The sequence below is a fragment of the Gopherus flavomarginatus genome, chromosome 1, assembly GCF_025201925.1.
Source record: "Gopherus flavomarginatus isolate rGopFla2 chromosome 1, rGopFla2.mat.asm, whole genome shotgun sequence".
Classification (NCBI taxonomy): domain Eukaryota; kingdom Metazoa; phylum Chordata; order Testudines; family Testudinidae; genus Gopherus; species Gopherus flavomarginatus.
Window position 1 is genome coordinate 104,654,969 of NC_066617.1, and position 17,212 is coordinate 104,672,180.

A 17,212-nucleotide genomic window follows, 5' to 3' on the forward strand; every position below is an offset into this window, starting at 1 on the left:
CCAAAACAGTGCCCTGGCAGCAGAACCAGCAAAGTTAACATACCCGTACATAACTTCAGTGGTAATAATTTGCTCATTCACTGAAATAAGGCATTGGAGATGAAAATATTGGTTACATTTTTCAAAAGTGATTAAAGATTTTGGGCACTTAACTTGTGACACCTTAAAAGGGACCTAATTTTCAGAGTGGATGCTGCATGCTTCCTGAAAATCAGACCCCTTTAAATTGTCTTGTTGGGCACTGAAAATTGCCAATCTTGGCCAACTTTTGACTAAAGTGAAGCCTTTGAGAAAACTGACCCAAAATAATGTGTTTTCTGCTGGTACTTATTTATTGCGCAAAAGACTGTGTACTTGTTGCTTTCTGAAAACATGATCAAGTCCCAGACACCTTACAGTTTGTTAGACAGATATGGACCCCTTTACACTTAAAAAAAAGTTTCAAAAACATCAGTCATGATAGTTTAAAGATCATAGGTGGGGGTAAGTACCAATTCCAAAAGCTAGTCAGATGTGTGAAATCCATTCAGATTAGTTTAAGATACTTTATAAACCTTTCCTCCCCAACCCTGAACATTGTTTCCATACCTAATTCGACAGATTAAAAGACCACCACTATACAGGGCATACAGACTGATGCTGCATCTCAAATCAGGTGCTAAAATGCAAGCACTAAAAACCCTATTCCTTTGAACCAAGTCTAGTGTTTCAGTCAATCTTTTCCAGAAGCCTCAGAGTGGAAAGAATCTGCAATCTATTTGAGATCAGTCTGGTGCAACTGCCAGAGCACACTTTGGTCAGAAAAGTTCTAGGCGGAGGGGGCTGAGCAAGGACTGAGGGTGCTGGTTACATCCCTAAAAAGTCATCCCCCAACCAGCCAGTTCACAGAGGGATATTGGCGTCTGCTCAGGAGGGAGCTCCTCATCCACTGTCCAAACAAGACAGGGATAGGTGCATGGGACAGTAGTTAATAGAATGAAAATGGTAAGTATGGGGGAGGGGAAAAAGGGGAAGACAACTGGAGCTTTTGTATTTTTATGTTTAGTTTGTAATCTAGTACAGACTAATTTTCACCATCTCTTTGCAACAAATCATTAACAATTCTTTCCCCTAGAAAGAGGTAATCATTTGTATTCTAATCTGCTTTCACCAAGAGTTTTTATTAAATATTCTGCATACTGCACATTCCCCCCCAAATATTTATGGATATATAAACTGTGAGTTTTGCCCCATACCCTTCTAATGTTTTCATAGATTGCATGTGGATTACAGGCACCTGTAAACCAAAAATTCAATTTTAGCTAACTTAAAATTACTTGAGGCTCTGAAAACCCTTTAATATGCCAGGACGGTTCCCATAGCAGACAGCCTCTGTGTTGTTTGTTTTGTGTGAAAGTAAATGATAAAAGATCCATGAAATCGACACAGAAAGGCAGAACAGCAGAAAGAACTGAGGGCTCTCCATCATAGCGGCTTCTACCCTCTGCTGACTTGTATAACAATGGAATCTACACATCCAACTGCAGATCTAACACAGCTGTGCATTTCATTAGATGAAGAGCACTAGTGACACAAGTAAATAATTAACTTATTCTGGTCCGCTGACTGTGCTTATGAGACCAGTCATAGCTGACAGATTTTAATACAAGTTAACACAAAGAGAGCATAATGAGCTTAGAAGTTAAAACAAAATATTTAGACAGAATCTGATGATCTGAAACTGAGTAGGCCATTTTTAAAGTCCCTATTTCAAAAGGAAGTTCTAAATCTTAATTCTAAATCCAGATTTTAATTTTTTTTTAAAAAAAAGTTACAACATTTTATATCATGTACATCTATATTTGCAGAACACGACTGAAGATATTTTCCTACCATAAAATTCTAAGATCATCTCACACAAATAATCCCCAGAAACTTTTTATCTAGTCTTAAAAAAAATCTTAATGGTCTGTATATTGCACAAATTTAATAATGTTAATGATGTATTTAATTTAAAAAACAATTTTCTGAGGACCTTGGAAAAGCACAGAACACAAAATTCATCATGCAGAAATTATGTTGACATTAAACACCCTATTTACAGGTTCATATTTTAAGCCCCAGATTCTATGCCCCAACTCATGAAGAATTCTTGACCCATTGTTTACAGCACAACCGTCTATTGGCAAAAAGCAAAAACACATTGCAGGGTTAAAATTCCTTAGGGGAAACAAACAAACAAAAACAAACAAACACCAAAACAGGCAAATTAGCTCTATCCAGTGTAGCCTTTTGGCAATGAAAAATAAAATGAAATCATCCATCACAATAGCAACACCATTTTGAAATTGGATAATAGAGCATTACCCCAAAAATGTAGGATATAAAACAACCTCAGGATTTAAAGAGCTTTCCCTATCCAAGTATGAACTGAAATTCACTTCACCTACTGATTTTTCACCATGCCCATTGACAGAAAAAGAACACACTCTCAACTAGTGGCATTAAAAAGGAAATAAAATAGTTTTGCCTGAATTCCCTATTCATCATACTTAGGGAGCTAATAGTTTTGCTCATCACCTCAAAACTTCTCTCCATCACATATATTTTAATGTACACCTCAGAGTCTCATGTAATGTTACTCCCTCCTCCCTTTAAATGTCCCATCTCTTGTGAGAGATTTAGTCTGAGACTGATCTACTTAAAAATGCTGTACTATTATGGGCCACATTCTGCCCTCACCTACATTTTTCAGTTCTCACATTAGGGCCAGAGCTGAACATCTATAAAGAGTTCAGGAAATGATTCTGCACGTGTTCCTCTACACGGAGTGAAACTTGTTTTTTATTTAAAAAATATGTGGACTTATGTTAGGCTCATATTTGTAAGCAGGCAGATTGCCAGATGCTTTCTAGGTCTCTGCCTTGTCACTCAACTTAAAAAAAAAAAACAGCCAAACAAAACCAAAAAAACCTTTAATTCTGGAACAAACTTTTGCGAGGAATTTGTTGTCAAACTCACACATAATGTAATTAATTTTTTAAAAAAAAAGATGTTACTGAAACAGTCATTCCAAATATTTCAATATAGATTTTTAAAAATTTAATTAATAAGAAGTACTCCCCTGCTTTGCAATCAAATCTTTTCAAGCAACTTTTCTTCTGAACAGAAAATAACTAGGAGCTGTTCTTCAACTGGTGCCATACTGTGTTCAGATGTGTGATAATTTCCTGTCTACATATTGGCCCCACCCTGCAAAGGGGTGCATGTAGGCATAAAGTCAATTTGTATGGACTCTAACTCTGTTCATGGACTGGGTCTCACAATGTGGATCTCTCTGCAAGATCAAGATCTTAAAGATACATTGATTTCTTCACTTTTTTATTGAGAGATTTTACTTTTTTACCTACAGAGACTCAAAACTCTAGAATTTGTTACCCTTATGTGTTGCTGTCCTTGCTTGTCAGCAGATGTGAATACCACTCTAAACAGGGGTGGCACCAACTTTTTTGCTGCCCAAAGAGGCGAAGAAAAAAAAAGCCACAATTGGTGGCAGCTCTACTGCGCGGCTTCATTCTTCGACAGCAATTCGGTGGCCAGTCCTTCCTTCCAAGAGGGACTGAGGGACCCGCCACCGGAGACCCTGGATGTGCCCCCCCTTTCCATTGGCCACCTCAAGCATCTGCTTCCTGCGCTTGTGCCTGGAGCCAGCCCTGACTCTAAAACACACTGTTTAACAATTAAAAATATCCAGCAGTAGAGGTAAGTCTCTTTAACAAGCCACCATATGGATACTTTCCATAAATAAAACACACACACACAGATACACACTCAAATAAAAACATTAATTCAAAACAACCTAATATGTAAAAGCCTAATTACTGTCAACAGGCAGCACATTGGAGAGCAAAGAGGACTAACTTAAGTGACTAGAAGTGGCAGCAGAACTACTACTAATTTCTGCTGGAGAGGTGAGAAGAAGCCCACTACTGGATGAACTTGTTTAGCTCCTTTACTCTTATATGGTTAGAAAAATAACCTTAATTCCTTAATAGGTGCACTCTGGACTTTTCAGTACTAGATGTGTCCAATGACAGAGTACACAATGGAATTAAAGGGATGGGCTAAACTTCCAATAAGAAGGCTCTTTTCAAATACAACTGCTGTTCTATAGTTACAAAGTATTTTGGGGGAGAACAGATTTATAGACCAATCTGCAAATCGATATATGGTACCAGGCATGTTTGCTTCAAATTTCTCTAATTAGCCATCATGTTTATTACACAACTATATATACAACTCCGGGGGGGGGGGGGGGGGGATGCTAAATCATATTAGCTTTCTTCAACACCTGAATCATTTACAGATCTATCATATCACTTGCTACATCCCAGTTGACATAGGATAGAAAGAAGAATAGAATTAAAATTAACAGATAAATAATGCATAAGTAAACTTGATTAGCTCGCTTATTAAAAACATCACTCTAAATGAGAGGAGGCGCTAGAAGACAATACAGTTTGTACATGGCTTTCCCATGAGCTGCTGAATGGCTTGATGCGATAAATTTGCATAGTCTGAAGCACACAAAGAGCTGATTAATTGAAACCCTTACAATGCTTCTGGAAGCAGCTATTGTAAAACAATAACCATAGGAACTTTACAAAATACACATGGTTGAATGAGTCAAGAGCTTAATAAAATGTGTGTTCAGGATACTCTATAACAGAATAAGATTTTTATTTTGTGCCATAAAATGCAAAACCAGCCTAATTTCAAAGGTTCAGTTGGGGATTTACTGAAAAGGTCAGAAGGTTACCTGTTTGCTATTTGAGATAAAAAATGCTGTAATTTAGTTCTCTAGACAGCAAGTTAAGCAAAGGTTTGGTTAAACAATCAGGAGCTCTAACAGAAGTTCTATGGTATTTCATTTTCTTACACTTAACTTTTAAATATAAAAATGGCAAAAAAAAAAAAAAAAAAAAAAGGCCTCCTATTCTAATCCCAAGCAAATGATATCCATCTCAAATCTCTGGAGCTGTCATCTCAATTACATATGAGTAGATATCAAGCTTGTTTTTAAAATAAAATTCTGCTTAATACCGCTCCAAACATTTAATATGTATTAGACCAACATACATGTTTATTAGATATAATGCCTACTGTTATGAAACAATGAAGTATCAAGTTAAGAGTTATGTACGGGAAAATGCTACAAATTGCCACTTAAAGCTATAATATTTTATTTCATATGCTCCTCTTATACATACTGAACAAGTATTCTTTAAACAGAATAGATAAGCAGCATATTTCTTTATTTTGTCCACATTAAAATATCTTAATGATCAGTTTACATGTGGACAAAAATATTGTGTCCACAGCAGCTGCTCAAATCAAATCAGAATTCAATAAAGTAAACCCTAAACAAGACCACACTAATAGATATATGGTATTGCAATAAAGTGTATATAGTTCACAATGCAGTGAATAGATTCTATTTTGACACTAAAGAACACTGTTCATTTAGGAAAACAAAGATGGTCTTTCATGAATTTAAACTCGCTTCCTTGTCTTTAGAGTAGTTTAAGTGTAGATACTTCAGAAAGGTTTAATCCTTTATCTTAGATCTTCAGCTATTAAAAAGCTTCTGTTTGCCAGTTCAAACAATCTCTTGCTTAAATACAGTTTTTCCACTCCTCAGGAATACTGTTCAGTATTGCTGCTTAGTTCTGTGATCTAGAGGACCTTTGTTGGAGGTGTTAATCCTTTTTCACATGAGAGACTGAGAAATGTTCTTTCAGAGAAGTGATATATTGCTTTTTTCACATCAAAGGAGTCTAACTTTTTTCCTCATTGTGACTTGTAAAGAAGCAAGGAGAAATCTGGAAATATAATAATTTAATTTTGTATGGAACGCAGATGAAGCTTGTTTAGTTGAGTGCTCTCTCAACCTTCTTTGCATCTAGAGATGATTTCGCTTGAAGAATTTAACATAAAAAGAGCAAGGTAGGAAGTTTTCTTACCCTTCTTGGGAATACACAAACAATCCTTCAGTTAAACCACATGGTCTCCTATCAGTTGGACAGTAAGCTCTCTCTGATGGGTATATATTTGTTTATTAGCATTAGAAGTGTGCCAAGTACTTGGTAGGCAACCAAGACAAGGGTCACTGTCCCAAACAACATACAGATGAAGGCTAGAAAGTGGGAGACAGCTAGTGATTGACTGGGGCTACGTTAATTTCCCATTTTGTTTAATTTCTCTTTCCTCCTCGCTTCTATTTTGTTGATGTGTCTTGAAGGGAGGGCTGGGATTTACAGGCAGTTTAGGAGAAGAATGCTTAAGGGAAGGACCTGAAGGATGAAAGGACATGAGCAGACTGAGCAGGTAGTGGTATCCCAAGCCAAATGGGCATTGAAATGAGTGTGGGGGAAGGACATGAGAAAGGCAGCAAGGCAAAACCTGGTAGCATATATCTAAATTATGAGAGACACCCAGAAAGCCTTCCATTAAGCTTGCCTAGTAGCCTCTTCTTGGAGCATACCTTTTGGGAGAGGATTGGAGAAATTTTACTCCACTTTTTCCTAGCTACAGTCCAATTTTCTTAAGCCTTTGTTTTCTTGCATTTAAAACTACAGATCTCACTCGACAAGAATATAGAAAATGTGTGAAGTCACTTGAAAATGTGGCTTTCCTGATCTCATTCTACTTATTTAGGTGTTTAAAAGCTATGATTACATATGAGTTGCCTCGATTTATCTCCACCTACACTTCAAGAGGTGAGAAGACTTCAGAGGAGAGATTAACAATGCAGAGCTTTAAACAATGTCCGTCTCACTGAATCAAGAGAAACTGTTAATATAAAGAAAACAAAAAGTTAATTTCACTTGCTGCATGTGATTTGGAAGATGGTCTGCTTTTTGGAGGATCTTGGCAAAGCCTGCCTGTTGTCTTGTAAAAAGTTGAGCATATGCTAATTTGTGAGGTAGGTAACTAGCTGTATTCAAAAAGAAAGTGGAGAAAAACAGAGTTAATTGTTACAATCTAGTGACAAATTCAGAGATGTCCAACTAGCGGTCTCTTCTCTAAAAGCATTACTGTGAAGATTTACTGGATTTTTGGTAACCTTAATTTCCATTGTAATGATTTTCTTCCATTCTGACTGCACCACCCCTATTTTTGATGTCAGAGATTCATGCTAGCAACATTTTAAAACAGCTGATGAAAGAAAGACTTATGCTCTCCTCAGCATGCCTTTCTCCAGTTACTGCTCAATCATTATTTATGGCTAAGCATTAATGTTGATGTCCAGTTATATCTTTGCCTGCCTTAGGACACCAGCTTGCTCTGATGTCTTCCAATTTTTTCTTAGCTTTTGTGTACCTGAAAACACATGTTCTCTCTCCCCTTCACACTCAAGTCTTCTCTTTTCCATCCTTTTAAATTCTCTCTCCTTATTAATGATAATTTCTTACAGGTAGATTAAGTAAAGTGCAATGAATAACAGTAACTATATGTATCCTAAAAGTTCTCGAGTCCTTCAAAACTGTGTTAAGACTACATCCTGACAAGCACTGATAAGAGATTTAGGGGGCATACAGAATGAGCACATTCTGTAAAGACTCTGAATATTTGCAAAAGACTAACAGGAATTGTTTCTAACAATTTTAATACGTGTTGAAAGCTTCCAATATGATTTAAACAATCTGGGTAAAGGGGAATTTAGCATAAGTAAATTTTAAACTTACCTTTTGTTGTTGTTTTAATACAGGCCCTGACGTGCGGACATTCTGTGAATCACTGATTCCAATTGCATGTGATGCCACACCTACCAGTGGACAATTCTGGATGCTGCCTATAAAATGTAGGATAGCTTCTCTGCTTCTGTGAGGTTTCCAAAGGGTTTTTAATTATTTTTAAGAGGAGAGACAAATGTATTACAAGTATTAAACACTTTAGAAAATTGCATAATACTTGAGAACACACAGTCAGGCTCCTGTACTCTAAGCATCATTCCCTAGTGATTTTCACTGATAAGTGCAAAGTCACTAACAGCATATGTGATGCACTAAGAGCATGAGAGCCAATAAGAGGTCTGCACTTAGGACCTTAAAAAGGTGCTGCAAACTAATGCATATCTTACTGAGCATTTAGCTTCCCCGCAAAGCAACTTGCTCTCTGAAGTCAGAGAATATAGGGTTTTTGGAGGCTGCAGCACGTGGAGGTAGAAGTGGTACAGGTTCTCTCTGCTTCTGTAGAATACCTTTATTGTTGATCTCTGGAGAGCAATGAAATCAGGTCCATTTAAATCAGATTAAAGTAATTATTTTATTTCAGAAGATGCATATCAATGGCTCGTGCCAAAAAAGTGTTATGATTTTGCCAGAAGTTAAATATTTTTACCTGTTCTAATCTTTTATGTAAGGAATCCAGGAGCATCTATGATGGTTAGGCACCTAATGAAGTTACTACTACAATGTGCAGACTATATTTTTTATACTAACTAGGACATTCATCGCACCAAATACTAACAACATTGTTATTTAATATTTATGTAACTACAGCTCTCAGAGGCCATAGTCGAGCAGGTCTTGGATTGTGTTAAGTGCTGTACAAACAAAACAAAACACCACAACACCCCAACCCCCATCCCCACACAGATATGGCCTCTGCCCTGAAAAAGATAGCTTTTTAAAAAACAAACAAAAAAAAAAAAACAAAGTCTTGCACAACCATCCTTAAATCTTGTGAAACCTCTGAACATCATTTGAAAGACTACACAGGAAGCTTCTTGGAAGGAGGCTCTATAGAAGGCATCTTAACTACTGAACTGTAGCTGCTTTTACACTAAAACAGTGACACAGCGAGTGCCTTGAAGTTGACTTTTGAAGCTAATGACCTCCCCTTCCATTATTAAAATTGCATTAATATGGCAACAGTCACAAATAAAATTGGAGACTAACCTGGAGTTTCCCCAAAGGAAAACCAAGGTTTATACTTGGCAGTACAATATAAATCTTCCTTGCTGGATCTTTACTTTCCTAATGCTTCAAATGACTGTTTTTTCCCCAATAGTGTTAATGGAGTCATCATGGAAAGCTAACAAGGGAATCCAGAAGATTCAGATGCTTTCCACTTTGGGATTAAAAGTCATCTTGACAATTAAGTCTACAAGGGCAAACTCCTTGCTGCTAAGAAAAAGGTCATTAGAGCCATGCCAACAGGAATCCTTCCATTCTGTTTAATTTAGGACACATCTGCCTATACTACAAACTTTTGCCACCAAAAGTTACATTAGCATAAAGCTGCTGTCATTAATATATTGCCTGTGCATACTTGGCGCCTTGCGTGGGCACTGCACACATTCACCAGAAGTGCTTGTTTCAATGCACAGTGCTATGCACCATGGTTAAGTATCCCAGTGTACAACTCTCTACTACCCAGTGTGCTGTCTTTTGGGAAGTTTCAGGAATACATGGTGAGGCAGAAATGAGTTGCACAGCAGTGACTGGCAGCAAGGGGTCAACTTCCCAGCACGCAACTTTCTCCACCCCATAGTGTCATTCCTATTCCATAATTTTCAGGTTTATTTTGAAAATCCCACAACCCCACATGGGACTTGGCATTGTCCACCACTGCTCACAGAAGCATGAAGCTAGTACAGCTCTACTCTAGTGCCATAAGTGTTGCAAGCACAGATGCATGATCCTCCAGTATTTGCTGAGCCACAAGAAGAGTTTCAGAGAACATGATGATTTCCTGGAGGTCAGACTGCTTGGGACATAGCAAGTACCGACTTAAGATTGTTGGTGGCATTCATGGAGCAGCTGTACATGGTGGAGTGCCTCTTCTGAGCCTGAGAAACAAGCACTGACTGTGGGATTGCATCAGAATGCGAACTTGTGTTGATGAGCAGTGGCTGTAGAATTTTTGGATGTACAAGGCCACATTCCTGGATTTGTGTGCTGAGCTCATCCCAGCCCTCCAGCTCAGGGACACCAGGATAAGACCGCACTCACACTGGGGAAGCAAGTGGTGATTGCACTGTGGAAACTTGCAACGCTGGATTGCTACCAGTCAGTGGAAAATAATTTTGGAGTTGGAAAATCCACTGTTGAGGGTTGATGTCATGCAACTGTGTGGGGCTATTAATCACCTGTGTGATGGCATCCACTCACCATAGCAGTGCCTTCCGCTGGCTGTCACAGGGATTAGCTCTGCCAGCCGTGCACCCTCTCCTCGTGGTGCCTCTCTCATCATCTTCTCTGCCCGTAGACTCGCCTAAGCGAGGCATTTCAAAAGTGTGTAGGACTTTAAAGGGGGGCAGAGGAGGTGTGCCTTCTGTAAAAACCCTGAGCAGTGGAGTTCACAATTGTGACCAGTGTGTCAGGCATTGTAGGATAGCTGCCAAAAAACTGTTCAGGTCAACTTAAGTATTACAGTGTCTATACAGGCATTTTGTCAAGCTCAATACATTGCCTATGTCAGCGTAATAGTGAGCTTACGTCAGTGGGAGACAAATTTAAGTGTAGACACATGCACAATTAAGTTGATGAAAGGGGATTTACGCTGGACCTAATTGTAGTGTAGACTAGGCCTTAGAGATAGAAATACACAAAACAGGATTTCCTCAGAATGCAGCAGGTTACGTGCAAGTCAGTAACCAATGGCGTTTCAAAGCTTCTTATATCTTTACGTGCAGCCAAAATTGCTAACCCACACAGAAATGTCAGAGTTTCAGTTCCTCCACTTCATAAAAACAAGTGGAAAAGAAATTTGCAGTTTAAGATTTTCTTGTACAGGAGTTAGGGAATCCTCAGCTTATGAGCATTACTGATCATTCATTGACGAGAGATAAAAAAATTTTAATTGTAAATCATAGGACCAGGATTAAAACTGAGAACAGTTAGTTGGTGTTTAAGGAATTTGCATTGGTTTATTTATTTATGTACTGATATAATCCCTAGCACCATAGAACCCAGAAACTCCCATTTACTGCTATTTCTATTTTTAAATTCCTCTCTTGCTTCCTTCCCAGCCTGTCAGAGAAAAAGCTGGATTAACTGTGTGTCTGTGCAGGTGGGTGGGTAGGTATCTGAGGGTACGGTGTAGACATTATTGAGGGAAAGACAACTCAAAAGGACTGGAGTTCTGCCCTTACTCCTGTACTTAGTGAGGCCCATGGTCATTTATCTCTTGTGAGAGGGAGCGCCAAAGCCTACATCCAGCTTTTGTGAAAACTTCATCTCCTGTCTTATAAACCTGAGTGTAAGGGTTTTGATGGAATGCACCTGTCAAGAGGGGTCACAGACATGGAGGAAGAGGTGATCTCTCAGGTAGCTATGACTAATCCCACAAAGGGCTTTGAATAGGAAGAGAGTTTGTACTGGACTGTATTCAATGGAGAACTAGTGCAGAGAGTGGAAGGACTAGGGTGATGTGATCATGGCAGCCTGCACTGCTAAGCAGACAGGCTGCTGCAGTTCCAGTAGTCAAACCTAAGGTCATAAGCGTGTGGATGACTGTGGTCAGACCCATGTCTGGTAGGATGGGAAGATGTGTTCTATTTGGCCATAGACAGAAATGTTCATTTTTTTGCTGCCATGACTGGTTAGGTAATCCAGTAGCACTGATGGGCACAAAAGGACCCCAAGCCTATGGACTGCCTACCTGCTCTGAGGAAAGAAGTTACCAGTAGTGTGAAACATATATAGGAGACAAGTTCTTTGAAGTGTTTTCCTTTCTACTAACATCACCTCACCTATCTGGGTTTAGCTTTAGCCAGCTGCTCTTCATCCACTTGTTGATTCAGATAGACACCACGAAAGCGCTTCAACTGGATGTTGTGTGCATATTGCTGGCATTCAGCCCATGTCATCTCACTGGCTTTCCCAAGGCCTTAATACAGATGTAGAATAATATATATGAGAGGAGAGAGAGAGAGAGAGAGAGAGAGGACTCATACTGATGGGACTGCATACACGAGGGCACTAGAGCTAACATGGAACTCCTGTCCCTAACAACCCTTTGGATTCAGTCTGAGGGCAAAGATATGAGCCATTATAATGAGTTTTGATTCACCTGAAGCCTCTTGAAGGTGGCAGAGGGTGATTTGATAATAATCAATACTATAAAATGCTGCAGAGAGGTCGAGCAGGAGGACTATGAACATACTTCCCTTGTCTAAGGACAGCACGAAGTTATCCACTGGAGCAAAAAGTGCTCTCTCTCTACCATATCCTGGCCTGAAGCCTGACTAAGAGGAGTCCAGAGTCCTAGCAAAGAGAGGCCTCAGACTGTGAGACATTGATCCTTAGTTCATACAGTAATTAGAACTGGTCATGTAACATTCACCTAAACTTGGACAAATGTATTTGAAAGTGTCAGATTCAACAGTTTCCTCCATTATTCACACAGGTGTAGTGATCACTATATTCCTCCCCACTCCATTTTGCTCTAGATGTGACTTTAGCAGACATTGACTCGTGCTGCTGGAGTTGAGAGATTAATGCTTTACATCATTTGAATGCTGGGGTTTCAATTTCTCAGATGTCAGGCAGCACTGAATTTTAGTTCTGGTGGTTCTTGAAATGATAGCAGCTAAATTCACATAAGTGAAAGGGGTGTACATGGTAAGTGATCAGAGTGGGATTTTAAGGTCAAATATCTTTAAAATTTGAAGCAAACTGGCCTGGCCAATTTGTTTCAAACTTTATAAACAAACACCCCCTGTCCTCCACACCCCCTCCTCTGGCATGAAATTGAGTAGGAGTGTTCTCAAGCCAAAATAAGATTAAAAACAATTAAACAAAGTTACAGTATGTCAGGACTAATATAGCACTCACAATAAAGTAGTATTTGCAACCCTAACTACAGTCATACCCATGGCTATTTGAATAATCAATAAAATTCTATATTTGCAGCAGAATAGATTATATCCCGATGTAAAAATTTAAACCAAGCACACTGTCTCATTGTGGGGTCAAATGGGTTGAAATTGATTTTAAAAGCAATTTATCGTTCCCTCTTTCTTGAAATCTCTGCTCCCCGAGCTTCTGAAACTGTACTCTCGAGGTCTGATTCAGTGCCATTAAGGGAACTTTTGTCATTGCTTTCAATGCACACAGGATCAAACCCTTGGTTCTCATCCTATACCTGAGTACTCCTTTAATGTCCAATCCTGCATGTGGCTGAGCAGCTCGCTTGAAAGTGTTGACTATCCTTAACAATCATTAATTTTAAAAGGAGTTGAGGTCACTCAGTGCTCTCCAGAGGTGCTCAGTCCCTTCCAGGATTAGGTCCTTAGTACAGCCTGTGGGGGTACTTCTCCTTCCCCTTTCTGGTCTCTGTTGGTGCACCTCAGAACTCTATTCTTGGTCAACTTCTCCCTCTACATCCTGGCTTGGAGTGACCTCATCTAGTCACCTACCTCCATGCTGATGATTCTCAGATATACCTCTCCATTTCTGAACCTGTCTTCAGAATTGAATTTTTGACTTCCTCTCCACTCTCTGGATAACCCATGACAAACTTATTAAATATGACTAAAATCACGTCCTTAACAGAGAATTCTCCCCATCCTCTTTCTTGGTCATGAATGGTGACTCCAACGTCTTTCAGGCTCATAACGTTGGTATGCTTACTTCTATCGACCTCCTTCCTCATTTCCTCCCATATAGTTACTAAATTAGGCAATTTCAACAGACCAAGTTTTTCTAGTAGTAACACTTGTACACCAGGCCTCGCAAATGGACCCAATGAGAACAGGAAACGGGAAATGGGCTGTAGGCTGAAAGCGAGCTCTTTTTTTGATTAAGGACAGGCCTACACTTAAAATGCTGCAGCAGCTACACTGCTGTAGTGCTACAGTGAAGACGCTACTATGCTGATGGGAGATCTTCTCCCATAGTTAATTCACCTCCACGAGAGATGGTAGCTGTGTTGATGGGAGACACAGTGTTGTCTACACCGAAGATTAGGTCAATATAACCAAGTCGCTCAGGGGTGTGGATTTTTCACACCCCTGAGCGACACAGTTATACCAATGTAAATTTGTAGTGTAGACCTGACCTAAGTCAGTTTCAGTCCATAAAAATTCAAACCACACTTTACTACATGCTCATATCATTTGAGCAGAAAATATAAACGCTTCCATTACATCTAATTACCATTATACAGTTCAATAAAAAGACTTACCTTTTTGTCCATGACGACTGCTAAATTTATCTCCAATTTCTGGACGTCTAGTTTGTCTCAACAACATTTTGATCAAAAAAGCATCCTCTGCATTTGAAGAGATCATTACTTTCTCAATATATGAATCAGTTGCTCCTTTGTATCTAATAGAGAGACAAAAACACCTAGGGTGACCAGATAGAAAAAGTGTGAAAATTCAGGACAAGGAGTGGGGGCGTAATAGGCACCTATATAAGAAAAAGCCCAAATATCTGGAATGTCCCTATAAAATTGGGACATACGGTCCCTTAAAAGCACCATTTAAACGTACATACACATAGAACCAAGTGGAAGTTATGAAGAGAAATTTATAGATCAGCAGGTTTCTGATTGTAAATGTAAATTTTGTGGGTGGTATGTATATGGAAGGCCACTGAAGCAAAACTGCAATATAGAATATGTATTCCTGGAGAACAGAGGCATTAAAAAGGCATAGCAAAAGAGCAAGGTGGTGGGATTAAGGTCAAAGACAAGACAGCAGGTTTAGTCTGATGGCCTCTTCCAGATAAAGTCTCTTTACATATTGTACATCGCTGGATTTTCCATAAGAATCAATAACTGCCCAAACCAAATTACAGGTTTATATTTGCAATAAGGAAGTCAGGGAATAAACTGAGAGCAGAGAACAAAAATTAAGACACCAATATCCCTCACTCAAATATTAACTATTTCAAGTTGTGTTTGTTAAATAATGAAAACACAATAGAATATTTCCATTTCCCCCTGCACTATGTATAAGGAGAGTTGTATCAAATAACAGGTGCCAGTCGCAATGGATTCCAGTACATGGACAGAAATACTACATGATAGATACTCCTGAGGGCATTCTGCACCAAAAAATTAAAATTCTGTGTCAAAAAAAGATTAAAATACTGCACACAATATTTTAAAGTAATGCAAAATTCTGGAAGTTTTATTTGTCAATAAATAAATGCAGAGGCTCCAGCATGGCAGTGGGGAGCACAGGCCACTGGCTGCATGAAGGTGGGAGATCACCCTGCAACCCCACCACCACTGGGACATGGACTCGGCGGTGAGGCTGCACCTGACCCTGACACAGCACAAGCCTGGGCCTGCCCCAAAAACACCTTGGGGCCTGCCCCTCTGCACCAGGCGCACGACAGGCATGCTCAACCAGGCAGGATCCAAATCTCAAGGGGTTCAGTGTGTGTGTGTGGGGGGGGGGGGGGGGAATCCAGGTGTGGGGCGAGAGGGTTCTGTGTGGGACAATCTGAGTGCAGGCAGCTCAGCGGGGGATCTGGATGCAGAGAGACTGGGGGCGGGGGGGAGCCTCCAGGTGCAGTGGCAATGGGACTCTGTAAGGGCTTCCAGGTGAAGGTGGTTGGGGTTCAGCAAAAGGGTCTGGATGTGGGGGTCTCAGCAGGGGAGTCTGGGTGCTGGAGGAGTGGGACTTGGTGGGGATCTGGGTGCAACTAGTTAGGGATCAGTGGCAGGGGGTCTGGATGTGGGGGCTCAGGATGGTGCAGGGTGGTGGGGGTCACCAGGTTGGGGGTTTGAGTGCAGGAAGCTCAATCAGAGGTGGTCTAAGTGCAGGGGTGGGGGTCCAGAGACAGAGGTTTGTGTGCAGGGGGACTCCAGATGCAGGGGTTGAGGTTCAGTGGGGTGTAGTTTGGGTATGGACGGCTCGGGGGGATACTGGGCGTACAGGGTGAGGCTTGGCAGGGGTGTCTGGGTATGGGAGGTCCAGATGCACAGGAGTTGGATGAGCAGCTCCCCGTACAGTGACCCCTCTCCCCACAACTGAGGAGCGACGGATGCAGGAAGCAGGGGAGGATGCTGAGCTTCCTGCAGCTGGGGGAGGTCTCTGGGGTGGGTCTGACACAGCCTCAGCCACTTCTTGCAGGAGAAGAGGAAATCCCAATCCTCCCCTGCCTCCAGCCCAGCTGGGACTAGCAGCTGATCCCGGCTCAGGGTAGGAACCACTGGCTGGGGTGTCCCCAACCCCATGGTGATTTACCTCTCTCCACCAGCTGCTCTGCCTGAAATGATGTACCTATGCAGCTAGGGAGTGGTGCATAACTGGTCTTGTAGCTTCCCTTTGCTTCCCTGTCAGAAAGTCATTTTTCTGCAGGGAAGCAAATACATCTGCAGGGGATATAAATTCTGTGCATGCATAGTGGTGCAGAATTCCTCCAGGAGTACATATTAGTAAAATATGAGAGGTAGGGCATTATAATGGAAATGAATCAAGGAACAAACTGTTTTTGAGTTTGTTTATTCAAAAAAAAAATAAGCCAAACAAGAGTGAGGGTCCTTTGCATATACTAACAGGGAAGCTGCTCCAGTCATAAGAAGATGAATCAAAGATTTACCAGGACATGAACAATCGATTGCTTTGATGGTGCATCTTAAAGTTTATGTGGAAGGAGAATGCAGAGAGATTTGAGAAAAGTAGTTCGACATGGTAGAGCAGAGAGAAAAGGAGAACTGCTTTGGTGAAATACCAAATCCCATCTGAATCATAAAAGCTAACCTAAAAGGTCAACGGAACCTCTCAGCCACCTTTGGTATGAGGCTCTCCTCTTATGGTATACAGACATGCTAGCGGGGCCTGTTTGCCTGTAGACTACAGGTTTTCAGACCCTTCTATGGGAAAACTGGCTGTCCTTCCCCATTCACTCACCTCCTGGGGGAGGACAACTAATCAGAGCTGCTACACAGGCTGATAGACAGCTCATTCTATCAGTCTGTGTAGCAGGCAGAGCACCGTCCCAAACCGCCAACCTGGGTAAACAGGGTTGAACACTAGTGAAGCCCTCACTCCTTTGCTCTCAGAAGTGGCTGGGGAGCAGCTGCTTCCTGCTCACTCTGTGGCTACCCATGTGTGCCCTGCCCTTGAATGCATCTCTAACCTCCCACACCAATGTCCTCATATTCCTCTGTCACTCCCACGTCCCCAACGTGTGACTCTGCCCACCCCCAAACACCAAACCTTGGGGGCTCAGCTCCTCCTCTTACAGTGTCATCTGGGAGAGGC

The 17,212-nt window shown here is 40.7% G+C and overlaps 1 protein-coding gene and 1 long non-coding RNA gene across 2 annotated transcripts in view; both read right to left on the bottom strand.

Moving 5' to 3' along the window:
* The window catches only part of POLR3B (RNA polymerase III subunit B), a 119,388-nt gene that overhangs the window by 23,350 nt on the left and 78,826 nt on the right, over positions 1-17,212 (bottom strand). The window contains 1 exon segment of the mRNA XM_050927527.1: positions 14,176-14,318. Within this exon segment, the coding sequence (XP_050783484.1) occupies positions 14,176-14,318 (143 nt within the window).
* On the bottom strand, positions 5,278-8,620 carry LOC127036587 (uncharacterized). The gene is made up of 2 exons (XR_007770184.1): positions 7,728-8,620; positions 5,278-5,861 (listed from the first exon to the last, which is right to left on the bottom strand). It is a non-coding gene; the product is annotated as an uncharacterized LOC127036587 (long non-coding RNA).